The 23,643-nt window shown below is 36.5% G+C and overlaps 4 protein-coding genes and 1 long non-coding RNA gene across 5 annotated transcripts; 3 read left to right on the top strand and 2 right to left on the bottom strand.

Annotated features, from left to right (window-relative positions):
- Positions 1–546: 546 nt before the first annotated feature.
- LOC111791443 lies at positions 547–1,574 on the bottom strand. The gene is made up of 2 exons (XR_002814644.1): positions 1,428–1,574; positions 547–841 (listed from the first exon to the last, which is right to left on the bottom strand). It is a non-coding gene; the product is annotated as an uncharacterized LOC111791443 (long non-coding RNA).
- An 880-nt stretch (positions 1,575–2,454) lies between these two features.
- LOC111791033 (AUGMIN subunit 6-like) lies at positions 2,455–8,094 on the top strand. The gene is made up of 13 exons (XM_023672211.1): positions 2,455–2,791; positions 2,896–2,952; positions 3,085–3,179; positions 3,430–3,580; positions 3,918–4,043; positions 4,162–4,318; positions 4,979–5,039; positions 5,123–5,402; positions 5,809–5,934; positions 6,336–6,497; positions 6,580–6,829; positions 6,924–7,379; positions 7,470–8,094. The coding sequence occupies exons 1-13, from the start codon at positions 2,576–2,578 to the stop codon at positions 7,508–7,510; spliced, it is 2,178 nt and encodes a 725-aa protein (XP_023527979.1). The 5' UTR covers positions 2,455–2,575; the 3' UTR covers positions 7,511–8,094.
- A 3,164-nt stretch (positions 8,095–11,258) lies between these two features.
- LOC111790880 (probable carboxylesterase 11) lies at positions 11,259–14,829 on the top strand. The gene is made up of 2 exons (XM_023671987.1): positions 11,259–12,211; positions 14,028–14,829. Exons 1-2 carry the CDS (start codon positions 11,334–11,336, stop codon positions 14,566–14,568), a joined length of 1,419 nt encoding a protein of 472 aa, XP_023527755.1. The 5' UTR covers positions 11,259–11,333; the 3' UTR covers positions 14,569–14,829.
- A 30-nt stretch (positions 14,830–14,859) lies between these two features.
- LOC111790881 (E3 ubiquitin-protein ligase TRIM39-like) lies at positions 14,860–17,385 on the bottom strand. Its single transcript, XM_023671988.1, has 6 exons — positions 17,043–17,385; positions 16,827–16,906; positions 16,524–16,669; positions 16,382–16,431; positions 15,614–15,688; positions 14,860–15,515 (listed from the first exon to the last, which is right to left on the bottom strand). Exons 1-6 carry the CDS (start codon positions 17,294–17,296, stop codon positions 14,954–14,956), a joined length of 1,167 nt encoding a protein of 388 aa, XP_023527756.1. The 5' UTR covers positions 17,297–17,385; the 3' UTR covers positions 14,860–14,953.
- A 1,054-nt stretch (positions 17,386–18,439) lies between these two features.
- On the top strand, positions 18,440–21,886 carry LOC111791649 (transcription factor MYB20-like). Its single transcript, XM_023673071.1, has 4 exons — positions 18,440–18,717; positions 20,223–20,462; positions 20,987–21,116; positions 21,209–21,886. The coding sequence occupies exons 2-4, from the start codon at positions 20,330–20,332 to the stop codon at positions 21,732–21,734; spliced, it is 789 nt and encodes a 262-aa protein (XP_023528839.1). The 5' UTR covers positions 18,440–18,717; positions 20,223–20,329; the 3' UTR covers positions 21,735–21,886.
- Positions 21,887–23,643: the final 1,757 nt, after the last annotated feature.

Below are 23,643 nucleotides of genomic sequence, written 5' to 3'. Positions count from 1 at the left end.
TATATATATATATATATAATCATTTTTTAGAAATTGCCATTTTCCCATCGTTATAAGCATTTAATTTGTTTGAAACATAAGAAATTACTTCGTAATTCAACCGGACTTGTTTTTGTTTCTTTCTACTAACTACTTATATGATCTTCATACAAAAAAGCAGATGAATTCCAAAAGTACCCTTAACTAATTTTGGGACAAGAAAGTTGACTTGTCATTATCAACTATTTGGTTGAGAATGCAACCTCTTGAAGCATCGACCACGCCTAACTAGGTGCTAAAAATGTAATTCTGACTTCTTTTAGAAATGTGGAATATGAAATCATCTAGTGGGACATAAAAAGTTCGGTACGGCAATCAAAATTTTGATCTCCAAAACATATAAAAAAGACACTTATACTACTTTTCTACCTCAAGTTCACTATTTTCAATGTCGGCCTCTAACTTATTTGGTTTAAATTCATGTTTGTATTGATATACTAATAGACATATTCGAAGCCACATCAGGTGTCAAGTGATGATCGTGACGATTGTGATGATCACGATAGGTTCATCAACCACAAATACTTTATACCAAATACAAACAAAGTTGAAAGCTCAAACCTAAAATGGAATAAATTTGTAAGATTACGATCATATATAGAGTTTAAACCAACCTTCTTGTTCTGATTCAACTAAAGATGCGCAGTAAAGTAGAAGTTATTGTGTACTTTTGACAATAAGATGATTGCTTACACATCTTAAATGGCTTGTTTCTGTTGTAAGCTTTTGCTTGTTCTTGCTTCCATCATGATTTCAGAAGATTGACTTCGACTTTTCAACTCTCTTCCTTTGTTTTTTTGTTCTGCACAAGGATAAAGATAATAACAAGATTAATCAATTCTATTCCACTTGTGGTGTTTGAATATGCTTGCAGAAACTAACAGAAAGTAGACATCAAAATGGACTTTGAAGACAACAGTGATGAAAACAGGGAGAAAAATGTGATTGCAAGAAAGATCACGGATGAGACTTGCTAGTCATTGATGTCGATCACTCATTCCATTTAGTCTATACATTTACTCTTAAAAATTTCACAACGTGATTTATTTTATTCATTTTCAATTTGTCCTGGAAACGAAGATTTGCACTTCTCGAATCCGAAAAGCATCCAAATCATAGTTATTCCAACCTCGATCAGAGATTCTGAATGAGTTTGCATCGAATTTCATTCCACTTACATAGAGAGTACGAGAACCTTAGACAATCAAATTCCACAAAACAAAATGCGGTTCAATGCATGCTTCAAGAAGAAGAAGAATACGCGACATTCCAGAAACAGAATAATACGAATCTATGGAAAGAGGACGTTCAATCTAAACATTACATACAGTGAACAATAGAGAAATGGCGAAAAATGTACAAGATGACGTCGAAGAAGATGACGATACCTGGATTACTCGACGGAGAAGAAATCGAAGCAGCATAGTTGTTGAGATGGAGACTGGAGAATCGAAGCTTCCATTGTTGGGTACTGGTGGAAGAGAAAAAGAGATGCGTCTGAGCCCTGAGGGACAGCAAATGGATTAGGGCTTGAGGGCAAACCAAAACGGTGATTACGGGTTTCAAATTGGGCTTGAGCTTACAAATTGGGCTTGGGCTTTTAAATTGGATTATATGGCCCAAATGATGGCCCATTTTGAAAAAACAAACAAAAACATATGGACAAAATTTGAGATAATACCGACTACATTTAAACGACATCGTTTTGCCACAGTGTCAAGAAGACAACTTGGGCGCACGTTAGCATCGCCTCTCCCATAATTTCAAAAAGAAATTGACATTCAAAGTCTCGTTTATTTCCCGGGTCCACACACACTTTCTTTAATCACAAAACCACCCACCAACTTTCTCCAATTCACATAACCGCCCCAAACTTTTTCAAATTCGGGCAACTTTCACAATTATAGATATCATCAAGCCCCTACCATGTCAGGGCTAAACAATAAATTTAAAAGTTTTAAAATTTTAATTTTCTATTTAATAAATTATTATTGAAAAACTATAATTCTTTTCGTGCTCGATTAAATGTTCAAATATTCATTTAAGTTTTTTATTCATAATTTTAAAAATTAAGTTTAGAAATTTATTTATTGTGCGGTTTAAATTTGATAAATATTTTCGAAAAGTTTTGAAAATTTTAAAATTCATTTTTAAATATTTATTTTTGTGTAAATTTGTTTAATTTGAAATTATTAAATAGGGTAAAAAGAAACTATAAATTTAAAAATTTTAGAAATTTATTAAATAGTTTAAATTTATTGAACAGGAAAATTAGTTTGTTATTTAATTAAAGTATAGGGACTAAAACAGCAAATTAGGAAAGTTAAAAGGACCAAAATGCAATTTAAGATTCAAATAATATTTATCTGTTTTTAAAATAAAAAAAAAAGAAAAAAAAAAAGAAAGACCTTTCGGAATCGTGCAGATGCAAAAGTGGAGAGAGAGCAGAGACGAAACCTAAGAGGAAGGAAGCAAGAAATCTAGAGAGAGAAAGAGGAACAGAAGAGAGAGAGAGAGGGGTTGGTTTCAGTTGGTGATGACGATGGACAGAGAGAAGGAGAGGGAGATTGAGCTCGAGAGTTCAATGTACACTAACTGTTTGCTTTTGGGCCTCGATCCGGCGGTTATCGGCGTCGGAGCTTCCAACGGCATACCACGAGTTGGCCTTTTCCGTCACTCCAATCCAAAACTCGGCGAACAGCTCCTCTACTTCATTCTATCTTCCCTCCGAGGACCGCTTCAATCCGCCAAAGTAACATTTCGTTTCATCTCTCTGTTTAATTTCGTTTCTACTGTTGTGTTCCGTTTCCAATTTCGCCCGATCTGCTGTTTTCGTTTGTTTTTGGATCTTGGTAGGATTTCGATAAGGTTTGGCCTATCTTTGATTCCGCGCAATCGAGGGACTTCCGGAAGGTATAATTTTCGATCTCGTTGTTTTTTTTTATATCGTGCTCGTCAATTCTGGTATAAAGGTAATTCGAATTTCGATTTTAACTTTACTTTTCGGATTAATTTACGTTACTAGTTGGTGAAATATTTTTTTAGGTCGTGCAAGGGATCATCAGTGAGCTTGAATCTCAAGGTGCATTACCCAGGAGTAATTCGAGGGTTTCGTCTCTAGCCACGTGCTGTGGACCGAGGTCAGTTGATGATGCTACTCATTGTGATATATCGTTTAGAATTTCCAGCTCTGCTGAATAGTTTCTCGTGAGTTCATTGGGTATAGAGTCAATTGTGGAACGATTTTGCTACTCAGACACTGCTTATAGCTTTAGTAGGCATGTTGGAGAAATGATTCTAAAATTTGCCTCATACTTTCAACCCAGTTTGGGATAACATTCATATGAACAAACAAATAGAGATTCACTCGAGTTGGATAATTGTGTGCAGGTTTGTTGAACTGTTGTGGCAACTTTCCCTGCATGCATTGCGGGAGGTTCACAGACGCACGTTTGCTGCAGATGTTGCATCTAATCCACTTCCTGCACCTTTGACAGATGTAGCGTTTTCACATGCTGCTACATTACTTCCTGTGACGAAGGTAGTTGTTAGTTAGAGTCATCAGATAACTGTTTCATTCCCCAGTTTAATTAATAACCAAATAATGAACTACAACTCTGCATTCTTCCATGTACGATGGCTGACAAATTATTTGTCATGTATATATAAGTTGTCACTTAAGAAGTGGCATTTTATTAACATTATGAAACAGTGTGTTTACGTGCCTGTAGCTCAATGAAACAGTGAGTTGAACCCATCATCTCACCGTAAATAACTTTTTCTGTCTGTCTTTCTGTCCTTGGTCTTTCCCTTTTGTTGATTCCTAATTATTTGATTGGTACTTGCAAACATTTATTTAATCTCTTTGTCCCAAGTAGGCTAGAATTGCACTTGAAAGAAGAAAGTTTCTGAAGAATGCTGAAACAGCTGTGCAACGACAAGCCATGTGGTCTAATTTGGCTCATGAAATGACCGCCGAGTTTCGTGGCCTCTGTGCTGAAGAGGTGTTCATATTTTCCTCAGAAACTTATAGCTATCCTTATTAAGATACTTTTGGCGTTCATGATTGTTGCCTCATCATTCTTCTTTCTTTCCTCTTTGTTTGGGAATCATGGATGCCAGGCCTATCTGCAGCAAGAGCTAGAAAAACTACATGATCTGAGGAACAAAGTAAAATTGGAAGGGGAGCTATGGGATGACCTTGTATCAAGTTCAAGTCAAAACTCACATCTAGTTTCAAAGGCAACTCGTTTGTGGGAGTCTATATTGGCACGCAAAAGTTAGTTTAAAGTTTTCGTGCTTGCACAACAATTTTGGTCTTTGAACTCTTGAGCTACGTTGTAGTTTTTTTTCTTCAATCAGGTTATATATTTTATGTTTAGTTTTCTAATATAATTTAATTGAATAAGATCACTACTTCACATTGAAGGAATAAGGGCTCCATGGATAAACGTTCCAGTAATTAATATCTTTTCAAAGTTGCTCTTTATTCTCTGGATGGCCAATTCATGTAAACGTTCCAGTAGTTAGTATCTCATTTTTAGGTCTTCACAGCTCCTGTGATTGGTTATCGTGGCTGCCATTGAATCTTGACTCATCTGCTTCTTTGAGTAATTGGACTTGGGAAAACATCTTTGTTCCTTTTGTGTGAGAAGCTGCAAATTTATGTTAGATCACTTTGGTTGTTATTATTATTATTATTATTTTGCATGAATCCTTTTGCCTGGAAATCCTTTTGCTTGGAAATCCTTTACCGTATCATTTCCCCCTTCCAGTACATGGAAAAATGAACTTTTTGTTGAAGATCAAATATCTGAACTTTATTAGTTTAGCTCGTAGATTATTATTTTCGTTGTTGAATTTTATTTGACAATCACTATTGAAGTCAGGTTGCTCAATTTTCTTTCTCTAACTCAATATATATCTCGATGGTTTACAGGTCAACATGAAGTTCTTGCTTCAGGTCCTATAGAGGACTTAATTGCCCACCGGGAGCATAGGTACACTGTTGTGTATTACTTGTTAGGGTATAAAGATTCGATACCATATGCCAAGCTAACTTTTGTACAATATTGACCTTTAGGTATCGCATTTCTGGATCATCTCTACGTGCAGCCATGGATCAGAGCTCTCAGGTTCCTTACACGGAAGTCCTGGCCAGTCAGTCAAGTGATTTAGATTCAGTGTTTGTGGATGACAAAGATCATAATGACAGCTCAAATGCCAGTTCACAAATAAGTGATGATTCAGTATCATGGATGGATGATAGGAGTGGAAGAGTCCATCCCACTGTTGATGTTGCCGAAATCATTAGGCGTTGGACTCATGCTTTACAGCGTATTCATAAACAGTCACTCCATCTGGTATGCTTTATTAGTTCTTTAAAAAAATTTGCAAGCATTTGAATGATTAGTTTAACTTTACAAAATCTGAACCTTTGGGAATGGATTACATGTCTATGAGTCTTAGTTTTCTCACCACTTTCCTCATTTTATTTCTATGAGTTCATTTGATTGGTTTAGCAAATGCTTTTCTTGCAACATGCTGCATTATTTTGAACGTGTTGCTCCATGTCACAGTAGAATACGAAGGATCTTCCCTGTATGCATGATATAGCGAACTTATATTTTTATATTTCACTTCTTGGGAGATTTAACATTTTTCTCCTGTTTGGTTATTTTCTGGACCAACTTTTAGGCTATAGCTCAAATGTATTTATGTATTTCCCTGATTGGGAGATTTAGAAGTATTTCATGAGCTGATTTGTAGGCAAAAGCAAATGATGGAGAAGGTCCTGAAATTCTACGCGGTGCACATGATGGTGGTACAAGTGGCCATGCTGAGTCTTTGGCAGCAACTCTTGCTGAACATCAACAACACCTGGCAAGCTTGCAGGTTTTCATCAAATACCCTTTTGTAATTGTGATCAAACAACATTTGTGTCTTTCTAAAGTACCGTTTTTTTTTTTTTCATGATGGGTGCAATGATGGCTTAATAAGGCTTAGTTCCAAATTGTTGTATTCTTCGAAATAATCGATTCAAATGAACCAAGTGTATTGGTAAATTTCAGTATTCAAGTGAAAATTTCAGCATTCAGGATTCTAAGGCTGGTTATGTATGGTCCTTAAAAGTCTGGTACTAGAATTTGTGTGTATGTGAATCTTTTTTTCTCGTTGGTTTCTGTATTCTACATGTAATCCTGGCTTTAAAACTTTGCCTGTTTGTAGGGGGCTATACCAAGGTCTGTTCATGTGGGATGTTTTCTTATCTTTGACGTCCATGTTTGTACGTGCAGGTGCTCATCAACCAATTGAAGGAAGTTGCTCCTGGAATACAAAAATCCATATCAGAGTGTACTGAAAAAGTGAACAATATATCATTAAATCTACCTCCAGCGACCAAACATCCTGTTCGATCTATGTCACCTATGCAAGCACAGACTAGTGGACGGACATCGGTAATTGTTAAGATGCTGTTTATGAATCCGAAGTGATTCAATCTGCTGAACAATGTTTTCCCTGTTTTTCTGAATTATTCAGGTTAGTAGTAGTGATGAGGTTTCTGAGGTGACTTCAAAAATGTCTTCTGTTCAACTGGACAAGATGTCTGCCAGTCCTACTTTAAAGCTCCCTCAATTGTTTAGTTTGACACCAAACTCTTCTGGAAAAACGGGAAATATGCAAAAGCGACACAATTTGGCATCTCAAACCAGCCAAATAGAAAATTCATATGAAAACAAATCTCCTGACCAGCCTTCTTCAAATGATCATATAAATAACCTACCACAAGGTTTGGCTGAATACATCTCATTTTAAATTCAACGATAGGTTAAACATTCAGCTCATCTTGATCATCTATGTTCTATCTACATTTTCTTCAACAGATACAGAGACTTCTTATGTCCAGAATTTAAAGAGATCAGTCAGAGAAGCTGCTCTTTTGATGAAATACAGCAATTCAGAAGCATCACGAGAATGTTCTTCTGATGGAAGTGCAGAGCACTTTTTTGTTCCACTTTCAGGAACTGGATTTGCTCATTTAGGCCCAGATAGTAAACAAGCTTCCACTAGGAGTGGAAGGTTGTCTGTTCCTGAGAGTCCTGCTTGTGACTTCAATAATGGAATCGATTTCAATGAATTTACTGGTGCATTGAATGATCTGGATTCTCTTAATGATTTTGACGAATTAAATGGATTTCTTTCCTCTGCTCGTTCAAATTCTGCAACTTCTGATGGTCGAAAGTTATTTTTCGACAACGATGAAGCTCAGGATCAAGTATTCTCACCACCTTTGCTGTTGGACTCATCACTTTTAGCAGATTCTTATGAAGATCTACTTGGTAAGTTATCTAGGTCAGAGCATCCCAGTTTAGAATTGAATGCGTGTTTTTTTTTAAAAAAATGTTGATGCCATTCTGATTCCTTTTCAGCTCCGCTGTCTGAAACTGAAACTGCAATGATGGACCATTAAGTTGAAATTTCAGCAGCTTTTCATTCTTCAGTTTGAGATTTTTCACATCTCAACACTCGTTCCACGCGGTGCATACATCAGTTTACCTCGTCGTCCCAGCTTCACACAGTGGATGGATATTCTTGTTATTTTTGTGGTAGCCATGTGCCAACTGAGTACTATGCTATTAATGGATCACACATATCTTCAAGCCTAGCAAAGAATTCAAATATTTTCGGCTGTCCACGATCGGGACAGTCATTCAGATTGCTATGGTATTTAATCCTTTTTCTCGATTGGTTTTCTGTGATGGGTTTTCAACAGCTTCCAATCCCATTGACCTCAGTCTAACGTGAGCTTAAGCGAGTTCTTCAAAGTGGTAAGCCATTCAAACATTGGGCTAAAATACTAAATTCGGATCAAAGCTCGGGATCGGTAGCCCTTTGTATCTATTGTTTGATTTAAACATTAGCACTAATTGACAAGTTCATTTATATATTTGCTGATTTGTATTTTATTACCTGAATTGGTAGCGTTGTTAATGTACCTCAGAACGATCTGTACATTCCCCTACAGAATTGTGTTCCTGATTTGTTCATCTTTCAGCTGGCTTGTTCCTTCACGTGCATCTGTTTTGGCCTGATCCAGATTCGAGCAGAACTTGGAACTCGTCTCACGGGTAAGCCCTATAGACCCAACAACATAGCTCCCATCAAATTTTCATATCACATCATGTGCATTTAGGATTGGTAGTTTACTATGTTGATATGAATGCTGAGCTGACCAGTGAAATAGACAGATTCCTTAGCATTTTGTATGTCTTACGATTGTTGAGCTGACTTTACGATTTAAGAAGTTGCATGCGTAGAAAAAGTAGAAGCAGCCATTTATGAAAAGATGGCATTTGGAAGTTGACAGAATTAAGGAAAGCATATATGCGTTAAGTTGAATTGAAAAATTCAAAGTAACGTGTAAACAGCGTTTGAGAGCTTTTCTTTCTTTCTTTATTTATTCCAACTAGAGATGTCATCTTTTCATAAATGTTCCTTTATACTTACCCCTAAAGGAGCGAAAACCCGTTTAAATGATATATGTTGGAGGGAGTGAGGAGAAATTTTTACCCCTGAAGGAGCGAAAACCCGTTTAAATGATATATGTTGGAGGGAGTGAGGAGAAATTTTTACCCATTAACTAAATGTGGATGGGCGTGAGGAATATTCTCCGTCTCTGATCTCGCCCAAATCCCTATCGTGCCTCACTTTGTGTGTATTTATTTATTTCTTTCTTTTTACAAAGTAAATAAATATTCTTTTTAAAGTGTGGACAACCACGTTGCAATTTTGAAATTTTAGCTTTTATCGCTTGTGAACGAAAAATTCTTGGTGAGGGATTTGATCTTTATGGAAGTAAATGGGAGATTTTGCAAGAATAAAGGTTAAAATAGGAGACGAAGATAGGAACAGGGACTAGTAGGCTTCTTCGTCTCCTCACCTCTGCCTCGTAGACACCTCTAATTCTTTTATATTATCGTGCAAGTTTAAATTTTAAAATATTTGATTTAAATCTTGTTTGACACATGCAGTAATTTTTCTTTTAATTTTTTTTTTCCGTCTCCAATATTTATACTGGATAATTAGTATATTCATTATAATATTTTTACATTTAAATTATTAGATTTAGTTTAAATGAGTATTAATAATGTTAAGCAATTAAAATTATTTTAGAAATATCTTTGAAAAAAAAGCACATATATTTATTACGTAATTATGGCTTAATTACATTATAAATAAAATGAAAAGAAAAATTTATTACAAAATATTTACCAAAATTATTATGGAGATTTTTATTTTTAGTTAAAATTTTATCGTTGAATTTGAATGAAATATTTATAATGATCAGTCAATGGCAAATTTCAATTGACTTTGGTCAAATTCAAATTGTCAATTTTTTTAATTTTTCATTTAATTTAAATCAAAGTTTAATTGAATAATACNATTTCAATTGACTTTGGTCAAATTCAAATTGTCAATTTTTTTTTAAAATTTTTCATTTAATTTAAATCAAAGTTTAATTGAATAATTCCATCTTAATTTAAAATGGTATAATTTTAAAAAGGGGAAAACGTGTATTAAAAATAATTTTTATAATTCAAATTGAAATTATTTTATTTTATTTCTATTTTATGTGTCACAATTTCTCATAGGTGAGCTGTCACTTCTTTGTTGCAACCCCCCAGCTCAATAGTTGATTGATTACCTGATAACCCGACGTCGTTTCANATTTCTCATAGGTGAGCTGTCACTTCTTTGTTGCAACCCCCCTAGCTCAATAGTTGATTGATTACCTGATAACCCGACGTCGTTTCACCCTCTCCCATATTTGTCCCGGTTCCATCACATGTGACATGGCAAGTTTGTACAGCTCATTTCCTAGCTGGCACAGCAATAGATCTGTGACAACGCCTTATAAAAGCAAAAATATAAATAAAATATATTTATTTAATTATTAAAGTTAATCCATCTGAAAAAATAAAAAAATAAAAAAATAAAAAAATAAACTCGTAAAGAAATTATAAGAAAACAAAAATTAAAAACGATATCGAGAACCATTTTTAAAAATAAAAATGCAATTTGTTGATATATGTAGTAACTATCGATACTTTTCTTTTAACCATACTTGCATATCTTTGAATCTCTGTCATTTGGGTCTGCAATCGATTTATTCATGTATTTCTCCTCTACTGAGCATCACGTGTTACCTCACTTCCACCTTGGTTTGTACTCGAACCACGTCCTATTAAGAGAGGTCCTACTTGAATACACAACTTCCCCCTACCCAAAGTTATATACTGTGAGCCGTTGTTATTACTCTCTTGCTTGCTTATATAACGTCTCTTTCAAAAATTTCTCTTTGTCCTCGTTTTCTAAAACCTTCTTCTTAAACCGAGATCAAAGGCTTGAGCATATGTCGCTTGGCTGTAGGCGACGTAAGAACAAATTAGCTTAGCTCACTTGTCATTGGAAAGTGAGTACCGCACAATCGCAAGTACACTGCCATCAAGAGTGCGATTGTGACAAGTTGCAACGTTTCTAGGATCCAAACTGTAAAATTGACGTATAAGCCCAATATATTTTCTTGCACTTGCTACGACCTAGCGATGTTACTGTACTCGTCTCAAATAACTTACAATAGCTAAGATCGTTTTCACTAACTAATCCAAGTCCTACGTCGGGATATATATATATATTTATTACATTTAGGTGCCTAATGACCTAAAATTTAATATTTGTGGTACTAAAATAAACATAATACCTAAAAATTAATATTTGTTGTAGTAAAATAAATAATATTTATTTGTTTGTTTGTTTTTGAATTAATTAATTTGCCTTTTTCTTTTTGAAGGAAAAGGAAATAAACTGGTAAGGATTTGGGGGTATGGTTCGAATGCCCATTACGGACCCAGAAGATCCCTCTTCTTCTTCCTTCTTCCCTCTTTCTCTCTCGAACACCGAACGCCATTGAAGCATTGCTGAGGGATCTCGAGATCGATTTTGCATTTCAAGGACTCCCAATTCACTCGATCTATCGGTAGAGAAGCCCCCAAATTCCGTGTTCATCCATGATTCTATCTCTGCCGTCTCCTTGCGATTCAGCTCTGCGATTTATGGTCTAGAATTTGCAACAGAGAGAGGGGGGGTAGTAGGGGGAAGAGAGAGGGAGATAGAGAGGGCGACAGAAAGAAAGGAGAGCGAGCGAGAGGAANGGGAGATAGAGAGGGCGACAGAAAGAAAGGAGAGCGAGCGAGCGAGCGAGCGAGAGGGATTCAGAATAGAGGCCGAGAGAAATGCCAAGCGTGGCTGTGAAGCTCTACAGCGTGTTCTTCAAGTTTCTCTTGAAGCATCGTTTGCAGAATCTGATCCAAGCTCCACTTGACGAATCGAGTCCTTTTGGAGTTACATCGCGACCCGAAGAAACGGTTGCTTCTGCTAATCCTTTGTTCACCGACGGCGTTGCTACCAAGGATATTCACATCGATCCGTTTACATCTCTCAGCATTCGGATCTTCCTCCCTGAATCTTCGCTTACTCCGCCTGAAACCGACTCCAAACCCTCTTCTAAATCGTCGAAGGCTAAACCTAAATGGCACAGTCAAGATCTTCAACTGGATCTTGTTAATCAGAATCTGGATAATTTACAGCCGTATTCTTCTCGACGAAATAGCTATGGTCCTTTGGGAAATTCTAGGGAAGAACTGCGGGTGAATAGAGTTGGGGGTTACAGTAATGAAATAGAGGGGTTGAATTTGATTCCGGGCCCCGCCACCGGTGGTGTTTACAGAGGGTATGCACCGGCGGCGCAGAATGGTCGGAGGTTGCCGGTGATGTTGCAATTTCATGGCGGGGGGTGGGTTAGTGGTAGCAATGATTCTGCAGCCAATGATTTCTTTTGCCGGAGGATTGCAAAATTGTGTGATGTTATTGTCATAGCCGTAGGGTATCGTCTTGCGCCCGAGAATCGTTTTCCGGCGGCGTTTGAGGATGGATTGAAGGTGTTGAATTGGTTGGGGAAGCAGGCCAATTTGGCCGAGTGTAGCAAGTCTATGGGCAATACAAAAGGCTATGGCAATGAGTTCAAGAAGTCGGATAATCACAGGCATATTGTTGACACATTTGGGGCGTCAATGGTAGAGCCTTGGTTGGCCGCCCATGGAGACCCAACAAGGTTATCATTTTCATAACTCTATTTTTCTTTACTAATTTTTTCCTTGAATTATATGGGTTAATGTGATGATGACATTGCTTTGATTTTCTTGCTCCCTTGTGTGTTAACGAACCTGGATAGTTTTTGTTTTGGTTGAGTTATAAGTTTGGTGGATTTGTGTTCTTAAACAATTTTCTAATTGGCTGTTGAATTTTCATGGGTGCATCTATCTAGTTCGTTCTCTGAATTTTAAAATTTAAATTTTAGAGCTTATCTGGTCATTACATTATTTAAGGATTAGGTGAAGAGCTGATAATTGACAGATTCTTGTATTAGGTGGGATAGATGTTAAACTTATGAGGTTTAACTTCTAGGAATTTTCAAAATCGTTTTAAAATATGAGATCGAATAGACACATTCTTGATTGTTCAGGACGTATTAGAAATTCTTTAAAGTACGGGTACCATATAGACCTTTCGTTTTCTATTTCTTCAACACCAACTTCCTGTTTCTGTCTGTTTGATTCCTTGAAGTTGGGATTAGAAGCAAGGAACGAACTTTGGTGGTCTATGATCGGATCTGCAAAATGGTTTTCGAAATGCACTAGATCAACGATCATCTAAAATGATGGTATAGTCTTATAGGTGAACTCCAAAGACATAGATATAATTTGAGAGACTAGTCCAAAGTTAATGATTTGTAACATAAGATGTTTCCAAATGGTATGGAGATCAAAAGTTGGAAGCAACAATGTCAACCTGTTCTTGATTTAGGCTGCAATGTTGAAGTGTATGGTAATATCAAAGAGAAAGCCCTAGCTTGCTTTGAAAACTTATTTACACCTTAGCATATTCCAGCAGTATGTATGAATGAATTTAACAAACATGTCGGTCCGTATAATAACGGGCGGTAGATGTAGTTTGAAGCGATTGTAGTGATTTATCTTGAGCTATATATAAATTTTAAGGTATTGAAGAAGTCAGCATCACAATGCAAGCTTGTGCTTATATGACATTCTAGTATGTATTTGTTAGTTCTTTGTTACTAAATCGATATTTAATATGACACGACCCTTCAATCATTAGTATTTCTAACCAAATTTTGAGTACTAGATTGAGTTCGGGGCTGTATTGAACGACGGATTTAATTAGTCAGTTCTTTGTTCTGAACTGTTACTGGTAGGATGGTTAAGCAATTGTGATAGATTTTTGCAACATGTTCTTCTGAATATTTTCTGAAAGCATTGCATATATATCCTGCTTGCACCAATATCTTGGCTGAAGAGGATGCCTCTTTGAGAAGGAGATTTTGTTTGAACCAAATGTTACCCGTGCTAGTTAAATTTCCGAAATCTCCTTTTGTTTCCAGATTTTAAAATCATCTTCACTGTTACCTGCTGAAAACGTTGTTCGTTAAGAATAAGAGATCCCCGCTGGGAAGATGTGACAGCTCAAGCCCACTGTTAGCAGATATTGTCCTCTCTGAGCTTCCCTTTCTGGGCTTGGACTGTTGCAGAAGAGGTGTGGGCTACTGCCACGTTTCACAACTCTCTTTGAGTGTCGGTGTCCGAGGATTTTTTCTAAGAAAATTTATTAAAGTCCTCCTTTTGTTCATCATATTTCTCTATAATGGAGTCCTCCTTTTGTTTTCTTCAAAAAGAAGAAACAAAAATTAGAGTCCTCTTTTTATAATGGTCTGGTTTCTTTTTCTAGGCTCCTTTTTGAGTGGGTTTTCTTTCTTTTATATCATCCATTTGTATTCTTTTCGTTTCTTTTAATAAAAGCATCAAATCCTCGGGAGAGAAATTTGACCCTTTTTTTCTTTTTTTTTCGAGCAGATGCGTTCTTCTTGGGGTTAGCTGTGGAGCAAATGTTGCTGATTACGTGGCTCGAAAGGCTGTCGAGGCTGGTAAGCTCTTGGACCCCGTCAAGGTGGTCGCGCAGGTTCTCTTGTACCCATTCTTCGTAGGAAGTGTTCCCACTCATTCGGAGTTGAAGTTAGCGAATTCGTATTTTTACGACAAAGCTATGTGCCTTCTTGCTTGGAAACTATTCCTACCCGAGGAAGAGTTTAATCTCGATCATCCAGCTGCAAACCCCCTTGTTTCTGGTAGAGAAGGGCCACCTCTAAAGCTCATGCCACCAACACTGACAGTGGTGGCTGAACTCGATTGGATGAGAGACCGAGCCATAGCTTACTCTGAAGAACTTCGAAAGGTAAATGTCGATGCCCCTGTTCTTGACTACAAGGATGCAGTGCACGAATTCGCGACCCTTGACATTCTTCTCAAGACACCTCAAGCCCAAGCTTGCGCCGAGGACATAGCCATTTGGGTCCAAAAATATATTTCACTACGAGGCCATGAGTTCTCTTATTGATGCATGTATTGAAGCCAAGGCACGTCGAGGTTGTCACGGTTGGAGATTATGTAATGTATGTAGAATGAGGGAGTGTAACATTTTTTCATTATCAAATTTAGTTCCTCCTTCCATTTTGATCTTTTGTAAGATAGGAACTTACCTGAGATTAGGAGGATACAATTATCATTGGTCTTGTAATGTAAAATGCTCGAAAGCGTCGAACAACGAGATTGTACCTGTCGTTCTTTCCATTTTTTTACACCATGAATTTGTGTACAATTTTTTCCTAGTTATGGTCTCAATCTCGAGTTCAAATAAGCAGATTCAAAGACTTTATTACAACCCAATGTTGTAGGACGGGACACTAACAGTTGTATCATGAGATTAGTCGATGAGTACAAGGTTATAAATTCCGGTGGTGGCGACTAACAGCCGCCCTAGAAGCCATTTCTCTAAGATTGGCTCTAGCCAAGGACAGCGAGCTTCTTCTGGTTTGCACTGGAGTGTCTCTAAAAGCCTCCATAAACTCTTCCCTCTGTAGCCTCAATGCCAAAGCAGCATCCTGATCTTGGTCTGGCGTACCTCTCCTACTACTTACATCTGCATCTCGAGTCGCCATCCTCATTGATCGAATGCTTCTACGGTGCATTCTGGATGGGACTCTGCTTTCAGCATTCGAAGACGCAGCTTGCTGCATCACCCTGTTGTCCCGTTCACCATCCTCGTCGCCTCGAACTGTTATTTCCCCTCTTCTTCTTGAACTACTACCACGCCTACTCGACGTGTCGGTTGCTTGTGTATTATGGTTCTGCAGACTACTATAAAAGGCCTTTTCCGGGTCTTGAACCTTCTTCTCATGGCTACTACACTCTTTTGCTACTACCTTCCTTGCTTCAACCTCCTGGGGAAAGAGAAGTTGTATTGTGTTCCAAAGAACTGTATTAACGGTGCAGGATCTCCCATTGCTGCATTGTAAGATCAATAAAGAAATCCAAGAAGAAATGTATAAGCAATAATGTCTGAAAATGAAATGATCCAACTGATTTGAGTGGCAAATTCAAACCTTATTAGCTGCCTGCATTTAGGGCACCTTTTTCCGCATCTGTCAGCCGCAGATCTTAGACATTTCTTGCAGAAACTACATATGAACGCATGAAAACTTAGTCATAATCAACCAAATTAATCTATTACCATTGTTACGCTTATTTTAATTTGTAGTTTGCGAAGTTTTACCTTGAAAAATGACTTTAATTACAAGTTTAGTCTCCAAATTTTCGTGTTTGTAGGTAAGGATTATGAATAAATTTTGTGTCAACCAAGAATTAAAATAGAACAACAAATTCAAAGGTTCCAAATAAGATTGATAGTATAAACAACCCACAATATGAATGCATGAAAACTTAGTGATACAGAGATCACTCGAACAAATATGTAGTTTGCAGAATTTTACCTTTAAAAATGAGTTAAAAAGCTTAGTCTCTAAATTTTCGTGTTTGTAAAATTTGGAGGTAAGGATTATGAACAAATTCTGTGTGTCTATCCCATAATTTAACCAGAACATCAAATTCAAACGTTCAAAATAAGATCAAATTCAAACGTTCAAAATAAGATTGAAAGTGCAAGAACAATTCACAATATGAATGCTTGAAAACTTAGAGATACAGCGAATCAACAAAATTAACCTATATCATTCTTGAACGGTTACGCTTATTTAAATTTGTCGTTTGCAGAGTTTTACTTTTAAAAATGAGTTTAATTATAAGTTTAGTTTCCAAATTTTGGTGTTCGTAGGTAATGATCATGAAAGAACAATCAGTCAGTTATGGGTTACCTGTGTCCACAAGGTGTGGTACTAGGTTCAAAGCAAATTTCCAAGCAAATCTGTGAAAAGAATTAACAAAAAAAATGAAACAATTAGGAATGAAATAAGCATCTAAAAGGCTCAAACATCAAAGGTGAGAGAATATCCTTACAGCACAAGAGAGCTCTTCTCTGAGCTTATCAATGCATGGGAGAGTTGAACATGATAGAGAAGAAGCACCAGCTTTTTGTTCAATCAACGATTCACTTTTCTTTGGTTCAGCCTCTGCAGTTTCTGGATCTTGTTTTGTAGCATCATCTGTTCATAGGCACAAGAGTTATTTTCTCTGTCGAATTTGAAAACGGACACAATTTTGAAAATTCAACCACCTATAAGAAGATTTTCAAGAACCTAAGTAAACAGCAACTCCATAACTTGGAACTTAAATTTGGTAACTCAAAATGGAAATCCATACCTTTCACGGTCGGTTCTTCTGCATCGAGGTCAAGAACAGCCACCGGAATCGAAATTTTGCTAGTCGAAATCCTTCGTTTCCTACGAAAAACAAGGTATGAACTCCAATTTCAATCGGAACAAAGCAGAAATAGAAACAAAAACCTAAAATCCGCTGACATATCTTCATTTCTCACATCGAAAAACAAGAGAAGAAACAAAATCAATATATATTTACCTTCTCGAACCCGACGTAGGACTTTTGCGATGCAGAACAGACCGTTTCTTCTGCTGGAACTCTCTCTCAGGCGTGTCGTCGACGACGAGGCTCGCGATTAGAAGCGCCTCTTCGTCCCAGCCAGCCATGGCTGCCGCCGATTTGAATCTAGGGCTAAAAAAACTATCCGCATCATTTCCACTTTCGAGTGGTCTCGATTCAATCGCTCGTTGTTCTGATTCTGAAGCGCTTGCTGCCGATCCTTCTTGCACCATTTTCAGATCAGATTCGAATCGGCGAAGAAGATCATCAACAAGAGAACGAACAATTTTTTTTCGTCGAACTCTGCGGAAGAATCTGGAGAAATGGATTAGATTAAAGTGATGAATTCTCCAACGGTCGGATTTTCTTTTCGTATTTGAATGCAATTCAGCTCGGTAATTCCTTTTTGCAACGGCTATATTTCCGGGGTGATTAATTATCATGATAATTATTAGTACCTTAAAACACTATTTTAGAACATAAATTTTGAAATTCATTCCATTTGTACTTCTAATCATTATTTAATTTTTATTGTTATATTTATAATTTATCAATTTATACCCTAAATTTTAGAATATTAATTAAAATTTTAAATTAATGATTATTTCAAACGAGCACATGATCTCGAACATGTTTAATCGGGATTTTAGTTTTATAATTTGTCTATAGTGGCACATGAACGGTGAGATCTCACCTCGGTTGGAGAGGGGAACGAAGCATTCCTGGTAACGGTGTAGAAACCTCTTCCTAAAAGACGCGTTTTAAAACCGTGAGGCTGACGACGATATGTAACGTCCAATCAAACAATATCTACTACAATAGTGGGTTTGAGCCGTTACATGAACATTCTCGAATTCTTGATTATGTAAAACAATTCAATCGAGAAAGTCAACTCCAAAGCAGACAATATCTGTTAGTGGTAGACTTGGACTGTTACATGAACATTCTCGAGTTATTGATTGGGTAAAACAACTCAATCGGGAAGGACAATATCTGCTAGCGGTAGGCTTGGGTAGTTACACGAACATTCTCGAATTCTTGATTAGGTAAAGCAATTCAACCGGGAAAGTGCAAGCATCACTGTTTTTATTTCGTTCACTCGACTTTTTTTTTTTTTCATCCGTAGATAAACAGTTTAATCTGATCGACGGTACTCATTCACGCACATCACTACACACTTACAATAACAAATTTATAGTACAATATTTTCTAGGTCTTCTCGAGAAGCTGTTTAGTTTAACCCGATAATATACTACCTCAAAAATTTGTCTCGTGGCACGGTTCATACCAACACGATTCAACTCGATGATATACTATATAATCGGGAATTCGAGTAATGCTATTAAAATAGATTTGTAATGGTAGAAATTTTTGTGGATGGTCAAAAAAAAAAAAGAAAAAAAAAGAAAAAGAGGTGTGGCGAAGGATTCTATGATGTTCTTCTCCAAAGAAATGGTGAATGCCTCTGCCGGTATGATCATAAAGAGAGAGAGAGAAAATGGAGATGAGCGGAGTTGCCTTACATTTTCAGAAACCATTATGGATGTTGAAGAATGTGCGTAGAAATTGGATTGCCGAATGGGGTTTCCCTCTCGGAATGATATCATTTTGAGTGACCCTTCTTGTCTGCTCTGCTGTGCTTACTCCTCCATTGGTGATTCCTTCTCTGTTCTCCTTTTGTTTCTCTCTCTCTCTCTCTTCTATGCAATTTTAGCTTCATTATTATGTATTATCCTGCTTGAATTGAAAGACCCTTTGTGAATTCGTGTGTTCTTAGTCTTATGTCAATTTTCCTTGTGGAAAGATGAACTGCCCTGTAATATTCTTGCTTGGAACTCTGAGGATCTTTTGCTTATGAAATGAATGATAAAAAACTAGAGTGAATTATGTTGTTTTTGCTCAAATTCCTTCTTGGAATGATGAATTTTTCAAGCTTGGAAATCCGATGAACTTTTGCTCATAAAGTGTATGATAAAATGCCCAAGTGAATTCTGGTGTTGGCTTTGCTCAAAATTGCATCAGTAATCAAATTTCCTCTTGGAATGATGAATTTTTCAAGCTTGGAAATCCGATGAACTTTTGCTCATAAAGTGTATGATAAAATGCCCAAGTGAATTCTGGTGTTGGCTTTGCTCAAAATTGCATCAGTAATCAAATTTCCTCTTGGAATGATGAATTTTTCAAGCTTGGAAATCCGATGAACTTTTGCTCATAAAGTGTATGATAAAATGCCCAAGTGAATTCTGGTGTTGGCTTTGCTCAAAATTGCATCAGTAATCAAATTTCCTCTTGGAATGATGAATTTTTCAAGCTTGGAAACCCGATGAACTTTTGCTCATAAACTGTATGATAAAATGCCCAAGTGAATTCTGGTGTTGCCTTTGCTCAAAATTGCATCAGTAATCAAATTTCCGCTTGGAAATTTCATGCTTGTGAATCTAAGAAACATTTGCTTATCTTTTGAATGATCAAAGAAAACCCTGATGAATTTGAGTTTTTTTTTCATTTCATTGCTCAAAGTTGCATCAGCAATCAAATTAGAATGATGATTTTCCTGAAACTTCAAGCTTAGAAATCTAAGAAACTGGATAAGTTCAAAAAACCCAAGTGAATTCAAGTGTTTTTTTCCTCAAAATCGTATGAGTAATCAAATTTTCTCTTAGAAATCTAAGAAACTTTTGAATACAATGGATAGATCACATACCCAGAAGTCAAGTTTCCAGCGTTTTGGGCTCAAATGGCATCAAAATTTAATCTCATTGACTCTTATGAACATTGAATTTTCCAGGAAAGATAATAGTTAAAAATAGAATTAAAGACACTTAGGAGTTGTCTTCCAAAAACAAAAGTGGCCAGCCTTGAAGAAGAGAAAGGAATCTTTGTGGCATATCTGTTTTGGATTTGGTTCTTTAAACTAATATTAGAATAAGAGAGGTGTTTTGGGGTTTGGCTATTCAATAATCACACTGCTCCATGCCTTTCTTTTCTTTGGACTTGAATGCTTTTTTCCATTTCAATCATTTATCACCCTTTTACACAACATCCTTCCTTTTTTCTTTTGTTTTTTTTATATGTTTCAGTGAACTGGCACCATCTTTGTCAAAGTTCNTTTTACACAACATCCTTCCTTTTTTCTTTTGTTTTTTTTATATGTTTCAGTGAACTGGCACCATCTTTGTCAAAGTTCCTTAGCTCCTTTTTAAGCATCAGTTCCATGGCATTAAACTCATGCAAACTATTTCATTCACTTCCATCGATATCGAGATATGGGACGACAGCCATGCTGCGACAAGGTCGGACTGAAACGAGGCCCCTGGACTGTCGAGGAAGATCATAAGCTCATGAACTTCATCCTCAACAATGGAATTCATTGCTGGAGATTGGTGCCTAAACTTGCAGGTATTTTCTTCCTTCTTGTTGCTAACCGGCTCCACGTAACATTGTTTCTAAATTTCGAGTTTGTTTGTTTTCTCGTTTCGTCAAACGGGATCTGAATACTGTTTTTAAGAAGTGTAGTTGAGTGTCGAGTTGATTGTGATGGTTCAAGATCATATAGCTTTATAAGAAACAATGTCTTATATCTATTATTCTACGAAAATAGACCTCTAGTGAAACTAGGTGCGAAAAAAAAGGTAGTCAACTAAACATGTTGTTAAAAAGCTTCCCTTAGCGTTTGTTTTTAAAAGTAACTTTCTTACTTTTTTCTTCAAAATGACTTGAAATCATCATCCATATATACCATTCATAGGATCATGCTCTAAGAAATGAAGAACAAAATGTTCTAAAAAGAAAGTCATCGGTGAAAACATATTAAAAGAAACAACGTTTAGAAAACGACCATATGGGTATGTTTTATCGAATTCTCAACAGCTCCCGAACAAACCCGAGATTTTTTACGGACCATTTTCTTTTCTATGGTGAAGGTTTGCTAAGATGTGGAAAGAGTTGCAGACTAAGATGGATCAATTACCTGAGGCCCGATCTCAAGAGAGGCGCTTTCACAGAAACGGAAGAGAATCAAATCATTCACCTTCATTCTCTTCTTGGTAACAGGTAATGAAATGAAACAGACTTCATTTCGTTTTTCTCCTTTTTGTTTCAAATCTACAAACCAAATTCACATGGTTTTACGCTAACTCTTACAGGTGGTCGAAAATCGCAGCACATTTTCCGGGCCGAACGGATAATGAAATCAAGAACCATTGGAACACTCGAATCAAAAAGAGATTGAAGCAACTTGGTTTGGATCCATCGACACACAAAAGACCTACTGAAAAAACAGATAGACTGAAAGAAAAGCTGTTTATTGCATCAAATCCATTAAGAAAACAAGAGGCAATGCCAAATTTAGATTTTGAGACAAAGGAAATAAACCAAGTGGCAGCTCATATGATATCAGGTGGTTCTAGTAATCTGGTGTGCAAAGGCATTGGATATGAAATGTGGACAGGCCAATCAGAAACCGACAGCCACGCATCGTTTTCCTTGGAGTATTGTTCTTCAATGAATGAATCTCTATCGATTATGAAACCGAACTCTGTACAGTTTGATAGTTTGGATTCACTTCCTTCATGGGATGATGGCGTTCCAAAATTCAATCAGCTCGAAGAAGACGATATTTACTCGCTCGGGAACAGCAGTGGCTACTTTGTCGATACGTTCTCTCACTAAACTCTCTTCCTCTAAAGCTTACATTTATTCCACATTGTGAACTTGGGTCATATTTCATCAGTTCTTTGAATGGCTGTAATTACCTTTTTATTTCATTGTCATGCTCAATAATCACACATGCTTGTCCAAATAGGAGCATATAAAGCTTGATATTAATGCGGGGAAATGTTCATTTTCTCGAGTGAATTGGCGACGAATATTTNATTTCATTGTCATGCTCAATAATCACACATGCTTGTCCAAATAGGAGCATATAAAGCTTGATATTAATGTGGGGAAATGTTCATTTTCTCGAGTGAATTGGCGACGAATATTTCGTTTGTTTTATAAGATGTCCGAACATTCTAAGATGCCCTTACGAAAGGCATCTCAAGAGTTCTTGGTGTCCTAAAATTTAAGTTTTCAAGATTTATGTTGAGGGCAATTTATATTTTCGAGTATACAATCCCTAAACACGTGTTGAGAGTGTTCTAAAGGAAGTGTTTTTAGTCGAAACATTTCAATTTGTTAAGTAAGTCGAAAGAATAGCGTTCGGGAACAAATCATTTTGATGTTTAGTTCTACACTGTTCAAATCATTTTAAAATTTTATGTTTATATTATTCTCAAACAAAATGATTTCCGAGTAGGGAAGGGCTAGGGTCGTTCTTGTTGGGAATACAAATAACTAGACATGTAGGGACCCAAATCAATTTGAATAAGGATTTATATGAGATATTTTTATATTAAAATGTCACGGATTATAAATTACATGTATTTATTTAGTTCTTAATTTTTTTTTTAAAAAAAAGAATTAAATGCTTTCTAAACTTGAATTTTGTTTATATTTAATCCTAATCAATAATCACTTTTGGATGGAATCTTCACATATAATTATATTTGATCAGTAATGAAATGTTGACACGATAGTCCATTAGATTTTATTAATACGAATATTGACCAAGTTACACGAGTATACACGAACTGGGTTCGTTGGATTGATGACCCGAATGACTTAAATAGGGTTCACAACCTAACCCTCTATTTTCGAGATGAATCGGGTTGGATCGTTGTTGTATACTTTTTTAATTATTTAAAAAAATATACTTATCCACAGTACATGTACTATTCAAATATCTAACATTCACAGTCACAACACATCACTAACATCTGATACCAACTTATGGAAACCTCTCTCGGTTGGAGAGGGGAACAAAACATTCCTTACAAGAGTATGGAAACCTCTCTCGAACAGCCGCGTTTTAAAACCGTGAGGCTAACGACGAACAATATCTGTTAGCTATGGGCTTGAACTGTTACAAATGGTATATGAATGTTGCATAGAGGCGAGTTACAGGGTCATTTCTTCCGAAAATTAGGGTATCCTTTGTTTTTAATTTCGATAGATACCTTTATCACGTCTACTACAACAAGGTGGGCGGGCGGGCGGGCGCTCGGCCCGTTTAATTTCAAAATAAAAACTAAATAATAATAATAAAGGACAATATATTCTCATCAAACAAAACTCCCATGATTTCATTCATGATGGGGTGAAAGTAACTTCAAGCTTACTTCAAATTTGGTTTGTGAATGAGAGAAGTTGAGGGGTCAAAAAGCAAAATGATGGAATAGTTGGGGCAAAAACCAAAATGATAGAATTGTTGGGCCAAAAACCAAAATGATGGAATAGTTTTGTCTGCCAAGAATATCACCTTTACTTCTTCTAATCATTCCACGTCAGCTTTAATAATTATTGAACCTTTTTCTCTTTACATTCACAAATATTATTTTAATTGCTAAATAGTCCCTAACCTCCCAACCTTTTTCTATTTTATCCACAATATTAAAGCAAAAGTTCAAATGGGGTGTACTCCATCATTCCCCTTTTGCAATTTAATATAAATACAGGGACCGCTTTTTAACCGACCAAG

This window comes from Cucurbita pepo, chromosome LG03 (genome assembly GCF_002806865.2).
Source record: "Cucurbita pepo subsp. pepo cultivar mu-cu-16 chromosome LG03, ASM280686v2, whole genome shotgun sequence".
Classification (NCBI taxonomy): domain Eukaryota; kingdom Viridiplantae; phylum Streptophyta; class Magnoliopsida; order Cucurbitales; family Cucurbitaceae; genus Cucurbita; species Cucurbita pepo.
The sequence above is the reverse complement of the archived record's forward strand: the minus strand, read 5'-3'. Positions and strand labels throughout refer to the sequence as shown.

Coding starts and splice junctions, on each gene's coding strand:
- LOC111791649 (XM_023673071.1), top strand. CDS start 20,330: ATGGGACGACAGCCATGCTGCGACAAGGTCGGACTGAAACGAGGCCCC. Junction 20,463..20,986: donor ATTGGTGCCTAAACTTGCAG/GTATTTTCTTCC, acceptor TCTATGGTGAAG/GTTTGCTAAGATGTGGAAAG. Junction 21,117..21,208: donor CATTCTCTTCTTGGTAACAG/GTAATGAAATGA, acceptor TAACTCTTACAG/GTGGTCGAAAATCGCAGCAC.
- LOC111791033 (XM_023672211.1), top strand. CDS start 2,576: ATGACGATGGACAGAGAGAAGGAGAGGGAGATTGAGCTCGAGAGTTCA. Junction 4,319..4,978: donor GTCTATATTGGCACGCAAAA/GTTAGTTTAAAG, acceptor GATGGTTTACAG/GTCAACATGAAGTTCTTGCT. Junction 6,498..6,579: donor AGACTAGTGGACGGACATCG/GTAATTGTTAAG, acceptor TGAATTATTCAG/GTTAGTAGTAGTGATGAGGT.
- LOC111790881 (XM_023671988.1), bottom strand. CDS start 17,296: ATGGTGCAAGAAGGATCGGCAGCAAGCGCTTCAGAATCAGAACAACGA. Junction 16,907..17,042: donor CCTACGTCGGGTTCGAGAAG/GTAAATATATAT, acceptor TGTTTTTCGTAG/GAAACGAAGGATTTCGACTA. Junction 15,689..16,381: donor ACCACACCTTGTGGACACAG/GTAACCCATAAC, acceptor GTTCATATGTAG/TTTCTGCAAGAAATGTCTAA.
- LOC111790880 (XM_023671987.1), top strand. CDS start 11,334: ATGCCAAGCGTGGCTGTGAAGCTCTACAGCGTGTTCTTCAAGTTTCTC. Junction 12,212..14,027: donor GCCCATGGAGACCCAACAAG/GTTATCATTTTC, acceptor TTTTTCGAGCAG/ATGCGTTCTTCTTGGGGTTA.